The 19,681-nt window shown below is 31.6% G+C and overlaps 3 protein-coding genes across 5 annotated transcripts; all 3 read right to left on the bottom strand.

Annotated features, from left to right (window-relative positions):
- Nucleotides 1-1,156: 1,156 nt before the first annotated feature.
- Nucleotides 1,157-8,899, bottom strand: LOC113392476 (striatin-4). The gene is made up of 9 exons (XM_026628932.2): nucleotides 8,454-8,899; nucleotides 6,805-7,053; nucleotides 6,427-6,592; nucleotides 6,163-6,345; nucleotides 3,926-4,030; nucleotides 3,411-3,595; nucleotides 2,802-3,092; nucleotides 2,463-2,717; nucleotides 1,157-2,373 (listed from the first exon to the last, which is right to left on the bottom strand). Exons 1-9 carry the CDS (start codon nucleotides 8,670-8,672, stop codon nucleotides 1,999-2,001), a joined length of 2,028 nt encoding a protein of 675 aa, XP_026484717.1. The 5' UTR covers nucleotides 8,673-8,899; the 3' UTR covers nucleotides 1,157-1,998.
- Nucleotides 8,900-10,293: 1,394 nt separating this feature from the next.
- Nucleotides 10,294-12,484, bottom strand: LOC113392518 (serine/arginine-rich splicing factor 3-like). 3 transcript variants are annotated; one of them, XR_010309246.1, is made up of 5 exons: nucleotides 12,226-12,484; nucleotides 11,960-12,141; nucleotides 11,682-11,875; nucleotides 11,217-11,457; nucleotides 10,294-10,664 (listed from the first exon to the last, which is right to left on the bottom strand). XR_010309246.1 is itself a non-coding variant. In XM_026629005.2 (4 exons), the coding sequence occupies exons 2-4, from the start codon at nucleotides 12,134-12,136 to the stop codon at nucleotides 10,511-10,513; spliced, it is 525 nt and encodes a 174-aa protein (XP_026484790.1). In that variant the 5' UTR covers nucleotides 12,137-12,141; nucleotides 12,226-12,484; the 3' UTR covers nucleotides 10,294-10,510. The 3 variants fall into 3 exon arrangements, 2 of the variants coding, with proteins under 2 accessions (XP_026484790.1, XP_026484803.1); XM_026629005.2 differs by lacking the exon at nucleotides 11,217-11,457; XM_026629018.2 differs by lacking the exon at nucleotides 11,217-11,457 and having other exon boundaries at nucleotides 11,772-11,875.
- Nucleotides 12,485-13,397: 913 nt separating this feature from the next.
- On the bottom strand, nucleotides 13,398-19,235 carry LOC113392509 (phosphatidylinositol 3-kinase regulatory subunit gamma). The gene is made up of 4 exons (XM_026628992.2): nucleotides 18,648-19,235; nucleotides 17,476-18,174; nucleotides 16,506-16,802; nucleotides 13,398-16,419 (listed from the first exon to the last, which is right to left on the bottom strand). Exons 1-4 carry the CDS (start codon nucleotides 18,725-18,727, stop codon nucleotides 16,191-16,193), a joined length of 1,305 nt encoding a protein of 434 aa, XP_026484777.1. The 5' UTR covers nucleotides 18,728-19,235; the 3' UTR covers nucleotides 13,398-16,190.
- Between the last annotated feature and the right edge of the window lie 446 nt (nucleotides 19,236-19,681).

Genomic DNA, 19,681 nt, shown 5'->3' with positions numbered 1-19,681 from the left:
TATTATTTAATGACAGTTTTCATCTTCAGGCGACGTATCTCACCTAGCATATACATAACAGTACATAAATAATGATATTATTTCATACATATTCTATGAAAATATTAATTCATATAAAGCGAAGGTTACAAAGCGTAACCGCAGACACGGGCCGGTATTGGTAGACGTTCTCGCCGACGTTGTCTGCGCGTTTGTAGACTGGAGTCTGTCGATTTCTACGCGGTTAGTATAAAGTAATTCGCCATATACAATAAACCATGTGACTAAATAAAATATAATACATTCGAGATTATAAAATTCTTTACAATTGCGAGTGCTCGTAGATACGTCTGTTTATTTGACAGGCATCGGCTAATAGTTTGGAATACGGATCCTAGTGCTTTTGCTAAGTCTACCAGTTGGTCCTGCTGTGTGTACATAACTTATTCCAATCAAAGTAATAAAGACAAATAAACAATTAAATAAATAATCCTATAAATTTATATTAACATACCATTGGGCGATATCTTGATGGTGAAATTAAATAGATATTAAGGATTTTGATGATATTTGTATTACAAATAAATATCAATTACTAGAATAGTTTGTAATGCATTGCTAATCGTATGGAATGTGTAAATCTTCAATAGAAATAGGCTACAGCTGTAGTTGTGAACCAACCTTTATAAAGATTCATTAGATGCCACGCAAAATAATAACTTCAAGCCTTGACTGGAAGCTTTTAACCCTGCCGCAAAGTTCCATTTAATATTTTACATATTTTCTATTGCCTAGAGTAACCAATGATATAATGTACATTCATAATAATAAGCATTCATTTCATAACGTTAATTTAGGCGCTTAGGTGCATCTAATAATAATACCCGATTAAAATCCTTCGATATATTTTACACTTATCACTCAAAAATCATAGTATAGATGAGAATAAAATAATTTACTGTTAAGCATGTCAAATTATGTATAAGTATTTATTTTGCCGAAAGTTGAATGCAAATCAGCAAATGTTTACAAAATGCTAGTGACTATTAAGAGCTTATTTACATAAGGTAACTTCTTGCCCTTTAAATATTTTTTAAGTTATAAAATAAACCTCTTTTAATTTTTCAAAGCTACTATGTAAAGGAATATGAATGAAAAAATAAAAAAAAGACATGAATTTCGGTTATGTTGCTTTTTACTATCAATTTTGGATGTATGTGTACAAGTATGAATTCGAGGAAAATAAAGGAAAATGTAATGTTTTATAATATATATTCTACATCGCAGTATTCGTTATGAACAAACATTACTTATGTTATTTCCGATATAGTACTTCTACTCATTCATATTTTGTTCGCTCGCTCATCATTGTATAAGATATCGTGAGAGCATGTTTATTCAATACAAGTGACAAACAAGAGTACTATCTATATAGATCCAATCAAATTAAATAAAAAATACCAGCTAAACAACCTTCATTCGTTCTCTGCAAAATATTAGCAAATACTGCATAAAATCTAACTGTACAGACAAGTAGCGTAAACGCATCAAGGAAACATCGTCGATATCCTCATGATATTTATTACAAAGGTCTCGCTTACAGTTGCATAGAAACGAACAATATTCTCACTGCGTATCATAAAATTGGTGAAAAATTTGCGATAAAAACCTAAAATCCACATACTGAAAATCTAAAAATATATTATAATAGATTTCAAATGTCTATACATAGATGAGTGTTCACTACGCGCTTATAACGAGCGTCGAGCGCGTCCGTAACGTTACAATATTTAAATACGTTAAAACGAACCGGCGAGGCCGTCCGTACACACGGCAGTCGTCGAATCGCGGATGCGTCGCTACTCGTAACCGAACCGAAGGGACTAGACACAATCCGAAAGTATCGGCCGCTCGTCTACGAGGTATGACGCGACTCGCTACTGCGTTTAAGTTAGAGTTCGTAACGAAAGTAAAATTACATATAATATTATATTATATATAGAGCTTCCAAATCGTCGCTCAGACGAACACCTTGGCGAGCCCGTCGGCGCCGGCACTCGCGATGTATGGCCGCAGAGGGTGGAAGGCCACGTCGAGGATGCTCTCATCGAACTTCTTGCGATGCGCGGTTATCTCCTGCACGCAAGTCTTGGTGTCAAGGTTCCAGAGACGTACGGAGCAGTCGTGCGAGCCGGACAGCAGGAACAGGCCGTTGGGGTCGAGCGCCAGGCCGGTCACGGCATCCAGGTGTGCCACCATCGCGTGTGCGCAGCGGCCCGACACTGCGTCCCAGAAGCGGATGTGTCGGTCCTCGTGTGCCGTCACCAGCAGCGGCAGCGTCGGGTGCGACCGCACGCGGTTCGCCGGACTGTCGCACGAAACACGCAAGACACTCTGCCGATTGAGAGAGCGATATTGTAATCATTTGAACAATTTTCAGTAAAATAGTATATATTAACAAAAAAAATGTTTCGTATCATTACCTGCCCAGTTTCCAGATCGTAGAGTAACAAATTTCCGTCGCGGTAGACGACGGCGGCCCTTGTGGCGGCGTCGGCAAAGTCAGCAGCGGCGGGGGTGGCGGCAGCAGACAGCTCATCGCGCAGCGTGCAGAGCAACGGGCGCGGCGTGCGGGGCGCCCACAGCCGCGCCGTGCCGTCCGCCGACGCCGACAGCAAGCGGCCCTGCGCGCTCGCCAGCGACCACACCGCATCTGTATGCTCACGTAGCACTGGCCCCTATCCACACATGACAAACGTTACAAAATTTGTTCCTTTCTGAAAAAAATTACGTCTTGGTGGCCATACACGATCACGCGTTACCTGCACCGATGGATCGTAGGGATCGTAGGGGTCGGCAGTAGCCGGCGGCAAGTTCCACACTCGGATCGTGCCATCGAGTCCGCCGGAGAAGCACTCCTCGGAGCGCGGTGCGCCCATGGCGAGACATAGCACGGGCGCTGAGTGCGCGCGGAACGTGTAGAGCGGCTCCACGTCCAGACCCGCAGACTTCTTTGCGGGCACGGTGCGCTGCAGGTTCCACAGCTTGAGCGTGTGGTCCTCGGACGCCGTCACTAGAGCGGCCTCGGTCGGGTGAAAGGCTAGCGCTCGCACCTGTGCATTATAGATATACAATTAACTTAATACTGCAAACAAATACAACGAAACAACCTCGATTAATAATCTGAATTAATGAATCTATAATCGCAAACTCGCATATAAATAAAAAAAAATTACATTTTATTCAAAAATTATATACAATATACATCATATTTTTTTATGATTTAAATAAGAATAAAAGCCAGTACAAACTTTTCATCAGTAAACATGAGTTATCATTTTTGCAAATAAATATCATCAATCAATGTTATATAATTACTTATGATGTAATATTGTCTTCAATATATTAATGGAATATAAAAAATAACTTACGCCATCAAAATGTGAGCGGAGAGTATACTTGGCATTCCATGTCTTCCGGAAGGACTCTTTGCTAGCACTGGCCACGTCATAACCCTCTGATTCATTACTCACAGTAAGCTGTGCCAACTCGCCAAGTGCTAGAGGTTTTTCATCAGCCTCTCCAGTTACCGCTGCAGTACCAGTGGGATACTTAACTATAATTAAGAAAATATATTGTTGATTGATAAAATATTGTCAAATAATAATAACTTATAATAATAAGCATTTATGAACGATTCCTCATTACCCAATTTCAAAATGAAGGTCTTTTTTTAGACACCTATTTTGGTGATTTTTTTTTAATAAAATAATTAATTAATATTATATAAGTATGTAAACTTATTTATTATTTCTAATGTCACGTTTTTACAAATGAAACTAAATGATATAAGTATTGACAACAATATATTGATAAAAAGTAGTTAAAATGTTATATACAAAGCTTAACATTTATTTTGACTATCCAAACTTGATGAAAAACATACCTCCAACAGCATATTCATCTCCCTGACCCCCTCCATCAGCCTCACTAGCTGTTAGGAGGTTCAGCTCGTTTAATACTTCGTCAGCCTCATGGTCAACCTCCTCTCCTTCATAGAAAGAATTTAAATATTATTACAAAATATTAACAAAGGCATGGTATATGTATAGCTGAGCTGATAAACGGCATATTAATATTATAGAATCATTTGCAACCTTAAAATATTTTAAATAAGAATTACAATTAGGATGAACATCCAATCCACTTTAAAATCTTATGTGACAATAATTTTCAATCAACAGATGAAATATACAGGGTTATTGGTAATTCGACGTATTCCCGTTAGGAGGTAATAGGGGTGATTACTTGCAATAATTTTAACCCATATGCATTATGCAAAAGTGAACCATTTTTGAGTTATCACGTTTTTTAGATTTTTTCAAAATAAGTCAAAAATGCAACTTCAAAAATTTATTTTAAAAAAAGTATCAATTAAAATCTATTTTTTTCTTTTGATTTATAAAAACGAATAAACACTGGTTATTTGTCAATATTAAAAAAATAATTATCGGTCCAAATTTAAAAATGCGAGACGGAAAAAGATATTATTTCAATATTTTTTTTATTTTTTTTCCACAAAAATGTCTTAAAAACTATATATATATTATTTTAAAAACATAACCGTTTTATCAGCTCTCCAAAAATGTATAACAACAAGGAACTTATTTCAAAACAACCGAAATAAAATGACCACAAAAGACGCTGGAAGAAACTCGTATTCGACCAAAACTTAAATTCGCTCTTTGAATGTCTCGCAAATAAGTTATGTATTAAGACCTAACCAATGCAAGATTATTCAGGTCGGTTTCCTCTTCACCGACTACCCGATGTATCAGTTTATAATAAGCGAATCCGGGAAACTGGTAGTGTTCAGAGACGACAAATTAATGTCGAAAGACTCCCCCCAGTCCATGTTAATTACTGAGAGGATAAGAATTTATCGATGAACCATTCGAACCATTTCGACAAACACCTTCGCCGCACGACTCTCTGTAACAAAGCACAGCACACACAGCATGGTCTACAGTGCATAATACAGGATTCCATCACCACCATTTACCATAATACTCCTGCGCAAATTATTCACGAAGAGGTCCCTGAAAGGAGAGTTATTTTTTGTAGATTCATGTCTACCGCATTAAGTATTAATTTAGGAGTCGCGTCTTGTTTGAAAATTTGAATTCAAAATCGATCAAAATGGATTACTAATTACCAAAATGAGCATGATTGAAGTGAGAAAGTGCACAAAAATCCTATCCTTCTCGAAGACTTCTTTACAGAAAGAAGAAGATTACCAAGAAGGTTACGAGGCAAAATATCATATACCAGCAAGACAGATGTACTGCACATTTTCCTAATTGGAGTAGAGTAGGACCCATTCCGTGGCCTGGTAGGAGTTAAGTTAGTTAAGTTAAGGTAGGACTAAACGCCGTTTGAGTTCTTTGTCTGGGGTCACATGAAATCTCTAGTTTACGACGTCTCGCCTGTATCATCCGCGGAAGACCCCAAAATGAGAATAAAAAAGCCCATCAAATATGATGCGGAATAATTTGACTAATTCGGTAGTTGAGTTCTAAATTTTATTTTAAATTTGTATTTTAGTTTTATTTACATTGGGTATTGTTTTTAATTAATTTTGTGTCAACTTTAAAGAGCGAACTTTAGTCCGAATTCGTTCATATTCGAATACGAATTTCCACCAGCGTCCTTGGTGGTCATTTTATTTCGGTTGTTTTGAAATAAGTTCCTAGTTGTTATAAATTTTTGGAGAGCTGATAAAACGGTTGTTTTTAAAATAATCTGCAGGACAAATTTCATAACGATTTTTTTTATTTTTAAGGCATTTTGTGGAAAAAAAATCAAAAAAATATTGAAATAATATCTTTTTCCGTCTCGCATTTTTAAATTTGGACCGATAATTATTATTTTAATATTGACAAATAACTAGTGTTTATTCGTTTTTATAAATCAGAAGAAAAAAATAGACTTTAATTGATACTTTTTTTTTTTAAATTTTGAGTTAGCATTTTTGACTTATTTTGAAAAAATCTAAAAAACGTGATAATTCAAAAATGGTTCACTTTTGCATTATGTATATTAAAATGATTGCAAATAGTTACCCCTATCACCTCCTAACGGGAATACGTCGAATTACCAATAATCCTGTATATAATAAGGTACCTTGTTTCCCAGCAGCATGGTGCATCTGTTTGGCTTCAACATCATCAATCTCGTCCATATCCATTTCTTGGTTGGCGAGGAACTCAAAATTTGCAAATACAGCTGCAGTTTCTTGTACTGAAAGTCCCTCATCGCTGTAACCACTCCCTTGTGATACTCCAGTTTTGCGTTGATCTTTTGCGCCTGAAACATTTAAATTCATTAATACATAAGAATTATTCAATAAATGCTTTATTCTATTAAACTGAACATTTCCTTCCATACCATAATCATACATCTTGCGGCTTAAAGCAGTATTCATTGAATAGTGTTGTTGTTTTTCACAGTTTCTGTAGCTAGTTTCTTCTCCCTGATCTTCGTTGTTTAAGCCTAACAAAGTCCTTACTTTGTTTGAGCGTACATCGAGAATTGTATCTGTGTAACCTATTTCCTGATAACAAAAGGTATGATTTGAAGAATCATGCAACCAATAAAACTAAAATATATAAAATAGTTTACTATAATAGTTCGAAGTGACATTGAATCTTAAGATTATTCCTTGAAATTAAAATTTAAACATTAGCTAACTTTAAGAATATGATAAAACTATGAGTTTCTCAACAATACAATTAATGAAGTACACATTATTTGTCTGATTTATACCTGCAGGTACTGTTTAATAAGTTGACGACCCTGCTTCCACTGAGCTCTTTCGGCTGGTTCAGGTTCTTGTGGAGGCTCCTCTGGTGGTGGACGCATATCACCCTGTTGGAGTTCAACTCCATACTTAAGCTTATGAAATTTTGCCCTTTCTTGCTTTAATGCATATTCAAGCATTTTGATCCGCCTCACAAGATCATTTTTTAGATTCTCTTGACCTTTCCTCTCTCCTTGGAGGAAGGCAATACGTGCCTATCAACAAAATAATATTACATTAATTTTGAAGGATATATATATTGTTAATTTACATAAAGAATATACTTTATTGATAATATTCAAATATTAAGACTTAATAAAAAAAACATTGTCTCATTGATCATGACTATCAATAATATTTACTTTATACAAACTGTAAAATAAGAGATCTCCTTTTTCATGCAATATAAGTTAACCTAAAATATCTAGTAAAAAACTATATACATTAATAATTATTATTACCATAACATAGTCAGCAATATATAATATTATATTAAGAACACCATATTTATTCTGAAGAAAATTATGTTAAAATATGATGAGAGTATAATATGAAGATCAACATATTTACATATTTTATCAAATATAGAAATGCTACCATCATATGAACACACGACATTTGAGACAAAAAAAATGTATAAGTATCTTTACATATGAAAATCTGAATTATATAAAGTAAGGAATAGAACAGGATCTAAAAATAATTTTAAAAAATGAAATTAACTGCAACTTTTTACTGTCAAAATATTAACATCATTTTATATGACAAGACAAAACAGAACAAAGAATTACTGAAAATAAATTTAGTTTGTTATTTATGACTAATGATATTAATAATTTGCCATACTTCCCTGTTTAGTTTTAACTGTATATTTATTTGCCAAATAAACAAAAAAATATATAAGCATGGCAAAGCAGGTACAAATTCTATATATTTCTGAATCTAAAAGTTAATAATTTAACAATCATTACTATGTATCAAGATACATATTCAATAATGCAATTTTGGTTGATATATTTTTATACTGATATATTCATATTTATGATATAATTGTATTACTCTGAGTTACTTAAAACAGTTATATATATACTTTTTTATAAAATTATACATTATATTTTTAACGAAAACTTAAAATAATATTAAAAAATAAGGTTTTATTTTTACGAAAAATCGTAAATTGTTAACTGAATACCTTTTACTTAAATAAAAATTTGCAGTACTTCAAAATTTAATTATAGATAAAACTAAAACAGATATGATTAAAAAAAAAACAAAGCAAAACGGCAATAAATACATGTTTTTAATGTAGAACAACAATAAGAAAATAACGAATTATAGGTTCAAAGAAACACTAAATTCTTGATAAAATTAGCCACAAATAGTGTGGCGGTATGTTTTATTTATTATATATAAAAAAGACGATATGGTATTCAATAATTAAATACGTTTTGTTAGAATTTTATATCTAAACAAAATTGGGAAGTCAATGAACAAAATTGCCAGAATTGAAGTGGATTACGTGGGTGTTACGAAAGAAATAAAAGAATAAAATGGAAACTATAATAACATTATGAATTTTTAATATAAAAATCAACAATAATATAAAAGGAATTACCTCAAATTCCGCTCTGTCCACCTCCCATTGTGATCTCTCGAGTTCGAATCTTGCCCATTCATGTTGGATAAAATGCAAAACGCCCGGTATTGAATACTGGACACTTTGACTAGATTCTTCATTCTGTTTGTTATTTACACTAACTCCTATCTGAGATCCCACTTGCCCTCCGTTATGATGAGATACGGAGCTATCATCCATGGCTGTGGGGATTTTCATGACATGGCCACCATTACCGTACTTGTCACAGACCTATCAAGAACTATAACTTGAACTAGACGAAATCAAACACTAAAATATCATTTTTATGTAAAATCTAACTAGTGTTCACGACGGAGACACCATCTAAATCACTTTTAAACAAGGTATTCATGAATGAAAAATTATTGCATGACGGAATACAAAAGTCGAAACGACGTCCGTCCGCTGAACATTGCTTTTTACTTTTTTTTTATTGTACAATGTTACCATATTATTGAATTTGCTTAATATTTTAATAAATGTATTAATTTGTAGCAAAGTTACTTAACTTGAATTCTATTATTATGAAAGTTTAAGTTTATCTTTTTGATAAAGCTTTTAACTGCTAAATTATATATATTGTATAGATTATAATAATTTAACATTCATTAATATACCTATATATTAAATAGATATTACTTATTTATTGTTAGGTATATAATAAAAACACTCCAAATTTAAAAATAAACGAATTTACACAAGGTCCAGAGGAACACTTACTCCTAGAGTAGCTTTGTTTTATTAAGAAGCAATCTATCATATCAGACTATATTGTTAGGATACCAATTTAAGATTAATATTTTATAGGATGCTATAATTGTGCTGATGAGCGCTAACACTTTGATAAAAGCCAAAATAAGTCTTAATCCAAATTTGAACAAAATAGGATACTCAAAATTTAATTGCAAAATATTTTTCACGACCTCTAAGTTTTGAGTGTATCACGCCACAATATCTTAAAGATATTCTTAAGAACCTCAGCTGAGGAAAGTTCTCTTGGTTAGCATAACAAAATTTTGCAATATTATTTGTAATCGTAATGTATCTGGTAAGATGATACAACTTTATTTAGATGGCTAGTCACTGTTGTTCTTAAATAAAACAAAGACTGAAGTATCCGTTCCATAGCAATCGCGACCACTTTTCGCCTTTTGGTATCTAAATTAGATATTAGACGTAGTTGTCGCCCTATAGACAAAATTGTACTTGATGACAGAACAACTGGAGGCAAAGTAGAATCGGTTATTGAAAATTTAATTTATAACAAACTAAAACTTTGCGGTGTACCTTACCGCCTATTTCTCAATCAACTAAGGCACACTACATTCGTTTTCACAATGACCAGACGCAGGAAAATTCATTAACTGGGGCCTGATAAGACTTGTGACTCCACTGCAAATGAAGTTACTTTATTATAAAAAAAATCAATGTTGTAATAAAATAAAATTATGAACGCAATCGGTTAAGACATATCTCAGAGCCACGAAGCCTACCGGGACGGTAACTAAGATGAGCCCACTGCCCTACATTTTCAAGAAGTACGCCAGAACCACAAGCTGAGGATGCGGCCCTTTATTGATCGATTGTTATTGCTGTGACAGTCGGGTTTGCTTTTGTGGGTAATTTATCTGTATATGTACTCAGTGAAAAGTTACCTAAATGGTTAAAAGCTTTGTTTTGATACAATTTAACACACTTGATCTTGTAAGCTTCAATATGTTGCTGCAATATATGTATAGATTTATTTAATTATAACCTGTAATATTATACCTACCTCAAATATAAGCATAATTTGATAAGTTTTTAATAATACACCAAATTAAGTTGCATAAAACAATTTTATTTTCATGTCAGTATATTGATGGTAATATGAATGAATACTTGTTGTATCTTACAGTAATAATTACATAGGAATGATAATAATAATCTTGCAAATATTGGTGAACCAATTTTTACTCAAATCTTAGAAACACCATTGATGATATCTTTACTAGTAAAAATGACAAACGAAATGGAATTTGCAATTCTATCTTTCTTTAGTTTGATTTCTTTGAATCCTTTGATGGTGAACGTGATCTCGAACGTGAGATTGATCTTCCTTTGGAGCGAGACCGCGAACGGGAACGGCTTCGTGAGCGGGAGCCAGATCTCGGCGAACGAGAACGAGTGCGACGACGGGACCTCGACCGGCTGTAAATATTATAAAATTTATTAAAAATCTGAATATTCATCAGTCTTAGTTTGCTTGTGTCTAATCCATGTTTATTAAATTACAACATTGTATTATTTAAACCTGGCCATAAGTTAAAAAAATTGATTAACATAATCAAATATGGATCTTGAGGCCTAAAGAATCAAACAAAAATCATGTCATCTATTTTCTGTGCTCAATTAGGACATTTTAAAAAAATTTAAAATTCAATTAGTATTTTACATTTACTTTTGACGCCAGGATCAGACACAAGCAATAGAAGCCATGTACATTATAGTATCCCTTGAAAAGTTCCATGTTATTTTTATTAACTTTTACATACTTCGCTAACACGGTTGTGAACTTACAGCCCTAAACCTCGTATTGTATCTCTTCTGTGTCTGACTGTAAAAAATTAGGAAACACTCTTCAGTGCTAAAACTATAAGCTCATAAAAGAACCAATGACCTAAAACAATAACTAACATAATAATGTACCCAAAGGTCTGTCTGCCTTGAACAGAAATTATGGGATAATAATATGTAACTCACTGAGTGCACGCAGTGATTACAATAGAGGTGTGTCGCGATGCGCAGAACGAACATTACACTCAATGTATTTCTCAATAAGTGAAGTGTGCACGTAGGCTGTAGTTACGTAGTTCACAGAGCGAAGTTACAGTTGCTGCCAACATTAGTGGAGTACACGGCGCGAAGTGAAAGCTACGTAGCGCAGACTATAAGAAGTGCAGACACTGAAGAGTTCGTTCTCGGCGCACAGGCCAATGATAACCTATAACATAGTTATCATTGGTTTATGTGGATTGGAAGCAATGGAATGGAATCTTTACTTTCTAGGGCCCGATTTGAATGTAAGCCACTAATTAAAACGCAGACAAAACTGTGACAGTAGCCTTACTGTTTACCTGAATCATACTATATTTGAGACATAAGTCTCATAAAGATTCCATACCAGCAAAATTTTTACACATTTTTGGTATTTAGGCCACTGTTCACCTGCGGCGGCGACGGCGAGTGCAGTCTCTGGCATAGTGGCCGCGATCACCACAGTCATAACAACGGTCATCGTAAGGACGAGGTGGTAACCTGGAACGAGGAGGTGGTCCACGTCCTCCATAACCACGTCCTCCGTTTGACATTTCTACACGAGCGCGCCGGCCGCATATCGTCCGTCCGTCCAAGCCCCGTATCTGTAGAGATAAAGTAAATTTTATAATTATTTATTCACAAGTTTGAACCATTTGATATATAAAATAGATTGATATAATACTTACTGCATCTTCAGCATCACGTGGATCTTCAAACTCGACAAAAGCAAATCCTGGCGGGTTTCTGGCCACCCACACGTTTCTTAAGGGGCCATAGTAAGAAAACGCATCTTCTAATTCTGGTTTGCTTGCATTGTTTCCAAGATCACCAACATAAACTTTACAGTCACCGTAGCGAGACATTGCACCTTCAATATAAAATGTTATATTGTATTACGTTAAATTAAAATATTTTACATAGCCTAAGACCCACGCCATAAGATAAAACTTACATTAAGCAGTTCTCAGTTTTCAAATATTACGCATTAAAATGAATTATATCATTGGTCTTACTTAGTTTACTTAGAGAAGAATATGAAATAAATCAAAACGACTCAACTGTTTTACTAATAGTATTATAAATACAGAAACAACAATATTAAATAAAGCGTCACCAAACGCCGCAACCGGATGTAACACAAAATGGCGGAGTTGGCGGACTATCAGTAGCAGTTAAATCCATGCAGCCTATCCGCTTTAGTGTTGCACACAATAAAATTAAAATACTCAAATGATTCTTCAATCTTCGGTGCTGATTTTTTTTTATAAAATAGCACAATTTTATTTTAAAATACTTGTTAGCATTGTAATTTAATTTTTAGGTTGATATAAGACGGGAAAATTATGATAAGACATCTGATACATGTATTATCATTTTTAATTATTCTTCTAAATATACCGGTTTTAATTAATTAAATTCATACAATTTAATACTTTCATTAGAGTAGCAATAGACACTGTTTATTAAAAATTGACAAACAGCTTATTATAATAACAACAAATACTTTCAATGTAATTTACTAGGTATATTGCAAAACTAATTTTTTTTAAAGGCCATGTTATAATTTAAACAGTATTGAGTAAAATGCTGCTCCGCTTGTTTTGAACAACAGGTAGGTACTACACCTATTATAAATGTTGTATAAACACTTTAATTAACTTTACTGAATATAAAATGTGTTGCGGCGAGATACGACGAGACACGTCTGATTTAAATCGAATCATATGTATTTTAAAGTAAACCTCACAATGAAGCGTTTTTGAATCGTCAATAATAAACACTATCAAACCGTACTTTACAGCTGTCGAAAAAAAAAATTGAATTAATATTTCACTCAAATTTTCAAGAGTGATTTTCACCACTGTGCGAACACTTCTAGTAATGATGTCCTTCTTACAGAATAAGAGAACGCAGCAAGTTCCGTGATTAATTTTTCTTGTAAATATTCTCCCCTTTTTTCTTACTCAAAAAAATTGGCTACTGACTAATCTATAAAATAAATATTTTTGCAACCCATAAAAAAAATAGGTATTTATTATACTTCATAACAACTCACATTAATGCACACCTGTATTCAAGTAGGACAAGAAGGATGGGAACGGGATATTTAAAAAAGGAAAGCAATTATTTAGAAACTTACTGATAAATCGTTTATTCAACACATTTCAACTTACAATATTATAAAAATGACAACTTTTTAAAGTTTCCATAGGTGAGTTTTATATCATGATTGAAAAAGTACAAGCTGATTTTTACTTCTATTAAATATTTGCATATTAGATTGGCTTTTCCACTTTGTAAACTAATTTATCAATGAGATCATATTCAATATTTACTACTACGTAATTGCAAACGATTTGATACATATTATAAAAATAATAGTAAAGTTGTAACATCTACTATACATACAAAATTTAATAATACCTATAGACGTAAATACAAAAATAACTCCAATTTAATAATCTCACTTAAATAATCTGTAACTTATTATTTTTTTTAAAAGTCTATATTTATATGTTACAATTTATTTAAAGCAATACTCTTTATAAGTATGTATATAAAAACAATTTATATGAATAGGTAAAACTTTTATCAATCAAATAACTAAGTTATTTATTTTTCTGTATACACCTGTTGATACAAGTTTAAATTCTGTATGAAGAAAAAAACATAAATTCGAAACATTATTGCTACAATACATATTTGTGAAAAGCTATAGATCGAGAACTAACACACAAATTAGCCACAATTAATTGCACAAATAATGTGAAATAAATACATTTCAAATGTCGAATTTAGTTCATTAAATTTCAAATAACACGTTCGTAAATAAACCGCAAAACTAACTCGAAAATTTAATTTTTAAGAAAAAAAACTTTCTTAACATAAAAATAAAGTTATATTTATTTGAACCACCTACAAATTTTTCGTCACATTATATTATCTCTGAAACAACAAACAAAAAGTTACACAAACATTTTAATATTATTTGGTTTTAGAATAATGTTAGGCAGCATTCATTGTTTAACTTGACTACCAAATAGACAATAAAATACTGCTTTCCCGTGAATAAAGTCTACTTAAATCAAGTAAGACAAGAGTTCTTATAAAATGGAAAGAGGTCTTCAAAATGTGATGAATTGGATTAAATTGTTTTTGAAAGCAAGTTATTCTATAATCTATATTATATTATTTAAATGATCTTTATTTCATGCACTATGATGAATTAAAGGATATTGTAATTTGTAATATTATTCCTGACAAACTAATGAAATCAATTCAAACTGTGGAAATAATTAAGATAAAATAAAAATGATCTTTGTTAAAAACGGTGCAACAAACAAAAACTTAGTGTTGTATATTTTGGACGATAGTAATTATTTTATTTCCCTTGAAATAATTAGCAATTCTTCAGAAAGTTATCATTACTTCCACGACATTGTTTACAAATTTAAGGAGTTTTTACAGAAACTTTTGCCAGTGTCATATATAGACGAGACAATTTGTTGCCTATTTTTCATTTGTGAAAATGCAATTTTATGCGCCTGGCGTCATTCTCGTAGCGCCTTGAAGGTATTTTAATGTATATTAATACATTTGTAGTATTCAAGGTACAAGCTTTAAAACAAAAGCAAAGATCTGATCAAATAATTGCAAACATACAAGAAGCTAAGTAAGTCAGACTATTGAATAGAAAATGTAGATTTTACCACAAGTTCAAGGTTTTTTATTTGCATTAGCAATAATTGTTTCAAGAACACAAATGTTTTATATAAGTGGTGCATTGCAAAGGGAAAAAAAAGTCGTAAGGAAACCTTTTCATTCATTGTTGTAATAATGAAGAAATATAGCAATGAGATAGTCAAAGCTCTGCTTGCCTTAAGAAAAAATCGATTTCTCTTTTCATTATCAACAGAGATAAGTTCTTAGTTATCAAAGAAATTACAAAATATACACACTTTTAAATCTACTCATTTACATATTTTTTATTTTTGTGTGGTTTTTGAACAAGGAATGTCAAGTACCTATCAAACATAAATAAGTAGAATTCATGCTTGAATACAGCATGTAGTTATTGTTTTGGCTTATTATTCAAAATAAAAAGTGAATGTATCTCAGATACAAAGATTTACTTCTGTATCTTTTTATATAATAAATTACTTTTCACTTCCAATTGGCTTTGCTTTGGTCTTTTACTTGACAAGAAGTGTGTATTTACTTATCTTGTGGGTATAATATCATAAAGTAATATTTTTGTTTGGTTCTACCTAATCATATTTTTTTTTATAAAAGTGGAGTCTATATAACTTAAATGAATCTTACAATGTTGTTAGCAGATCTTAATTTTATGAAAATATTTTAGTAATAAAAACTCATGAGCTATATAAATATGTAAAACTATTCAAATTATTGTGTAACCACAGTATTACAAGATAAATCAACAATGTTTAACTTATAAATATTGTTTTGTACATTTGACCCATACTTTCGCATTCTAAAATATGATTATAAAATAATACAGACCAGACAATAAAATGCACTTCTTACCCTTACAAATATATATTTATGTCATGGTAGGACTTTATACAATGAAGTGCACACTGAAAATTCTTTTTTGTTACCATGAACAAATACTACAGTTAAAAAAGATGAACATACTGTCCACATAGATTATCACATAAGAAGCCATTACTAAGAAATATCACATATTGCAAGAGATGCAAAATACGCATCTTATAAGAAACCTCTTTTATCGCAATCAAGCTACATAAATTATTAACTCTATGAGGTTTGGGCTTCACAGGAGAAATTGGCATTGATGTATATCAATTTGAAAATTGACAATCAATTACTCTAGTCTTTTTACTCACAAAAATGACTAGGAAAGCTTTAAGTCAAATTCTTTACATGATGGTTTTATGGAAGTGGATGACGTTGCTTTCTCTGTCGACGCTGATGTGTTTGTAGTTGTGCTTCATGGTGAGACTCCTGATGTAACCGCATATCCGTTTGTGTTTCCTGCATTTTTTTATCTGGCTTTTTCACTAAGCATGCATTAATTGGATATTTTAATGCAGTCCTTAATTGTTCATTATGTTCTTCTAAGGAGTTAGAAGCATAATGTAATACTAGCTCATTTAAAGTTCTGAAAAATAGGGAAACACTAAAATTTGGTAAAACACAGGTAAATACAGAGATGGATAATAAATATGCAACTTATAGGTTACTTACTTGTAGATATTGTAAGGTTCTGCAAATCCATAACCTCTTTCAGTCTTAAAAATTATGCAATGATAAACCAAATTATTACAACAAATAGACAGAGCAAGCTGACCAGTCGAATTAGGTCTGATTAAAAAAGTGCCCTGAGGTTTTCCTTCTAAAAGTTTCTCTGCCATATCCCGTGTACAATTCTCTACCATCCACGTAATCATTTCACGATGTGCATATAATTCTTCAAGTTTATGTATATTGTCATCTTCCAAAGCTTGGAGGTATTCTTCAGTTTTGCCTCGACGTTGTAACCACCTTTAAGAGACAAAATTTTTAAATTTGTGAAAATTGTATTGGTTTTTTGGATATTTAGTTTGCAAATATTTTGTATTATAATAATTATTTATTTTATTGTTAGTTTATTTAATAAATTTTAGCTTCAATGAAAGAATTAACTAAAAAGTGTACATTTGCTTTAATGCATTTAAACAAATTTTAATGAACATAATTATATGTATATACATACATACATATATATATATAGTAAGGAAAAATCTGTTAACCCATATCAAATTGCATGAGTCAATTATTTGGGTTAAGCTTAAATTTTTATATATGAGTTGTATTAATAGCAGCATGTTATCATATAGAATAAAATCCCAAAAAATTGCACCACCATTACATACAGTTCAAAATATATAATACACACATAATTGAGTATAAAATTTTTATTAAATGTAAAATGGGACTTTATAAACAAAGTTTTGTGCAAATTTGTATTAGTAATAATAAACTATTAATAAGTTTGTGTAAAAATACATTTTTACATAAAACTGTCACTACATAATGTTTGTTCAACAAATAGTTCTCTGTAATAAAACACATTACTATATTCAATTTAGACAATGTGTTTTTTTAGGAGTGTACATTTATGTGTATGTCAGAAACTTTGCCAAAATATATAAAATGTGTTACTATTAATACTTACACTTTATAGCGGTCTTTTATTTTGTAAAGATTAATAATTTCTGATTTTAATTTTGTTATTTCTCTTTCTAGCAACAAATTAGATTCGACAGTTTCTTTAAGAATATTGTGCAATTGTACTCGGGCTTGCCTTAAGCTGTTTACTCTCAATATTAATTGTCTATTGTTCTCAATAACATCAATTTTTTCATGAGGTTGTGCTTCAGACTGCATTTTTTCTTGTAGTTTTAGGTGATCTTCACATGCCTTCAAAGTTTCCTTAAAAGCATCTAAAGCCTGTCTTTTGAATTTAACTTCTTCTCGTAACCTCATATATTTGTCAGATCGCTCATCATAATCTCTAGTTTTTAGTACAAATTCTTTATGAATGTCTTTATATCGTGTTTCCAATGTTTCATCATTTATATTTTCTCCTCCATCATTCTCTTGATTCCGGGAGAGTGGATACATGAGTTTAATATCCAAACTGCTATTACAGTGTGCCAACGAATACTCAGTATAGAATCCAACAAGATCAACAATTGATTTAAATTCAAAAGGTTCACAAAATCCATAGCGGCCATCTTGATTGTATATCTTAATTAATTTGTTTGTGCCCCCTTTTCTTACTGTTAATGTGTAGCCACTATCTTTATTTGAGGCATTCCTGACTAGAAAAGTGCCATCACAAGTATCTCTTAATTTTTCATTAGCTTCATCCCTGCAAAAATAATTCATTAGTTGAAAGATTAATTGCTGTATTACACTTAGAAACTGTTTGAGTGCAACTAACAAGATATATTATATTGAAAGGAGTCACTTATCATTTACAAGGATATTAATGAATTAATTTCACATTTAAGTTTTATTTCCTTGTAACAAAGGATTAATTATTATCTGATGAAATTTGATTTTGATTGAAGATAAGACATTTAATTGTATTTCCATTAGCCCAATTATTATTTCTAATTGGATTAGTTAAACAAATAACAGAAGTAACATTTTAAATTAAAAAAAAACACTTTTAAAAATATATAGAAAACTAAATCTATAAAAAAATCATGACTTTGTATTAAAAACAACTATGGAATTATGACAATATACCCATAGTACTCATTGAGAAGTTACGATAGATATTTAAAAGCAATAGTTTTTGCGAAAGACTCCTTGATAACGAATAGTTAGTTAACTTACCGAGTAATATCTCCCCAATACCATTCGGCATTTTCTAAACTGTCTTCTGCAGATTGCTGTGGAGCACCTATTTCTACCATTATATCGTTAGTATCACTTGCATATGATATTAAAGGTAATTAGGGTACAAACAAAATAACACTAAGCTTCTTCGAATGCATATATCCACTATAACCAGCAGGTTTCAGTCACTTCCGCTTGATTGAGGTTACGGAACGAGTACGCCATTAAGTACGTTTAAAATTCACAACATAATGATCTACGACAATTAAAGTTGGTCAAAAACATCTAAAATTCATATATTGGAAAGGAACAAACACTATAGTTGGATTTAGAATTCACAAAGGAAAGGGCTACTTGGGTTGACGAGTTACTATGGCTGACAAGTAGGTACTGCCAGTACGAGACGTTTTTGTTTCTATGGGACATCATAATCTACAAAAGTAGTTAAACATTTCCAAAATAAAACAGTATTAAAACGCCATTATTATTCGCGTATCTTTTTACAAGTTTCTTTATAGATGAGGGAAATTAAATGATAAAAACTACTATTTTGTGCTGTAGTTATGTACTTTCGAGGTCCTATGGTCTTTAACCAGAGTAGTGATGTAGCTTAGACTGAATTTTTCTAGTGATTAAAATTAAATTAGAAGAATATTTTTTCATCGTTACTAATTGATAGATAATATATAAATTTATATTATGAATATAAATTAACAGGCAAAAATCTGTTGTGATTTAACTTCATAAATTTAAATTTGTTTTTAAGAAATATATTCAAAATATTCTATATATATAAGCATCGCATAGCACACTGTAGTTATAAGCTATAAGCTAATTGTATTAATTATGTGTCCTCATTCAGACAAGAATAACATCGCGAAGTTATTATAACGTAACGATATCTTTTTCTATAATGCTTTTTTATATTTTTTATAGAAAAATTCTAATAGTTATAATAATCTATTATGAGTTATTTTAAATGTATAATGTGTATATTGCTATTTAACATATTATTACATCTGTTTTTTTAT

The sequence above is a fragment of the Vanessa tameamea genome, chromosome 10 (assembly GCF_037043105.1).
Source record: "Vanessa tameamea isolate UH-Manoa-2023 chromosome 10, ilVanTame1 primary haplotype, whole genome shotgun sequence".
Classification (NCBI taxonomy): domain Eukaryota; kingdom Metazoa; phylum Arthropoda; class Insecta; order Lepidoptera; family Nymphalidae; genus Vanessa; species Vanessa tameamea.
Note: the sequence above shows the minus strand (reverse complement) of the source record. Positions and strands in the feature narration are given on the sequence as shown.

Bases quoted from the DNA above. Each gene is read 5' to 3' on its own strand.
- LOC113392518 (XM_026629005.2), bottom strand. From the start codon at position 12,136: ATGTCTCGCTACGGTGACTGTAAAGTTTATGTTGGTGATCTTGGAAAC. The intron at 11,876-11,959 runs GTAAGTATTATA...TTATCTCTACAG, and splicing joins CACGTGATGCTGAAGATGCA to ATACGGGGCTTGGACGGACG. The intron at 10,665-11,681 runs GTGAACAGTGGC...TAATATTTACAG, and splicing joins ACTCGCCGTCGCCGCCGCAG to CCGGTCGAGGTCCCGTCGTC.
- LOC113392509 (XM_026628992.2), bottom strand. From the start codon at position 18,727: ATGGTAGAAATAGGTGCTCCACAGCAATCTGCAGAAGACAGTTTAGAA. The intron at 18,175-18,647 runs GTAAGTTAACTA...TTATTTTTGCAG, and splicing joins TATTGGGGAGATATTACTCG to GGATGAAGCTAATGAAAAAT. The intron at 16,803-17,475 runs GTAAGTATTAAT...TGTCTCTTAAAG, and splicing joins ATAAAAGACCGCTATAAAGT to GTGGTTACAACGTCGAGGCA.
- LOC113392476 (XM_026628932.2), bottom strand. From the start codon at position 8,672: ATGAAAATCCCCACAGCCATGGATGATAGCTCCGTATCTCATCATAAC. The intron at 3,093-3,410 runs GTAAGTTATTTT...TATAATGCACAG, and splicing joins TCCGCTCACATTTTGATGGC to GTGCGAGCGCTAGCCTTTCA. The intron at 2,718-2,801 runs GTAACGCGTGAT...ATGTGTGGATAG, and splicing joins CCTACGATCCATCGGTGCAG to GGGCCAGTGCTACGTGAGCA.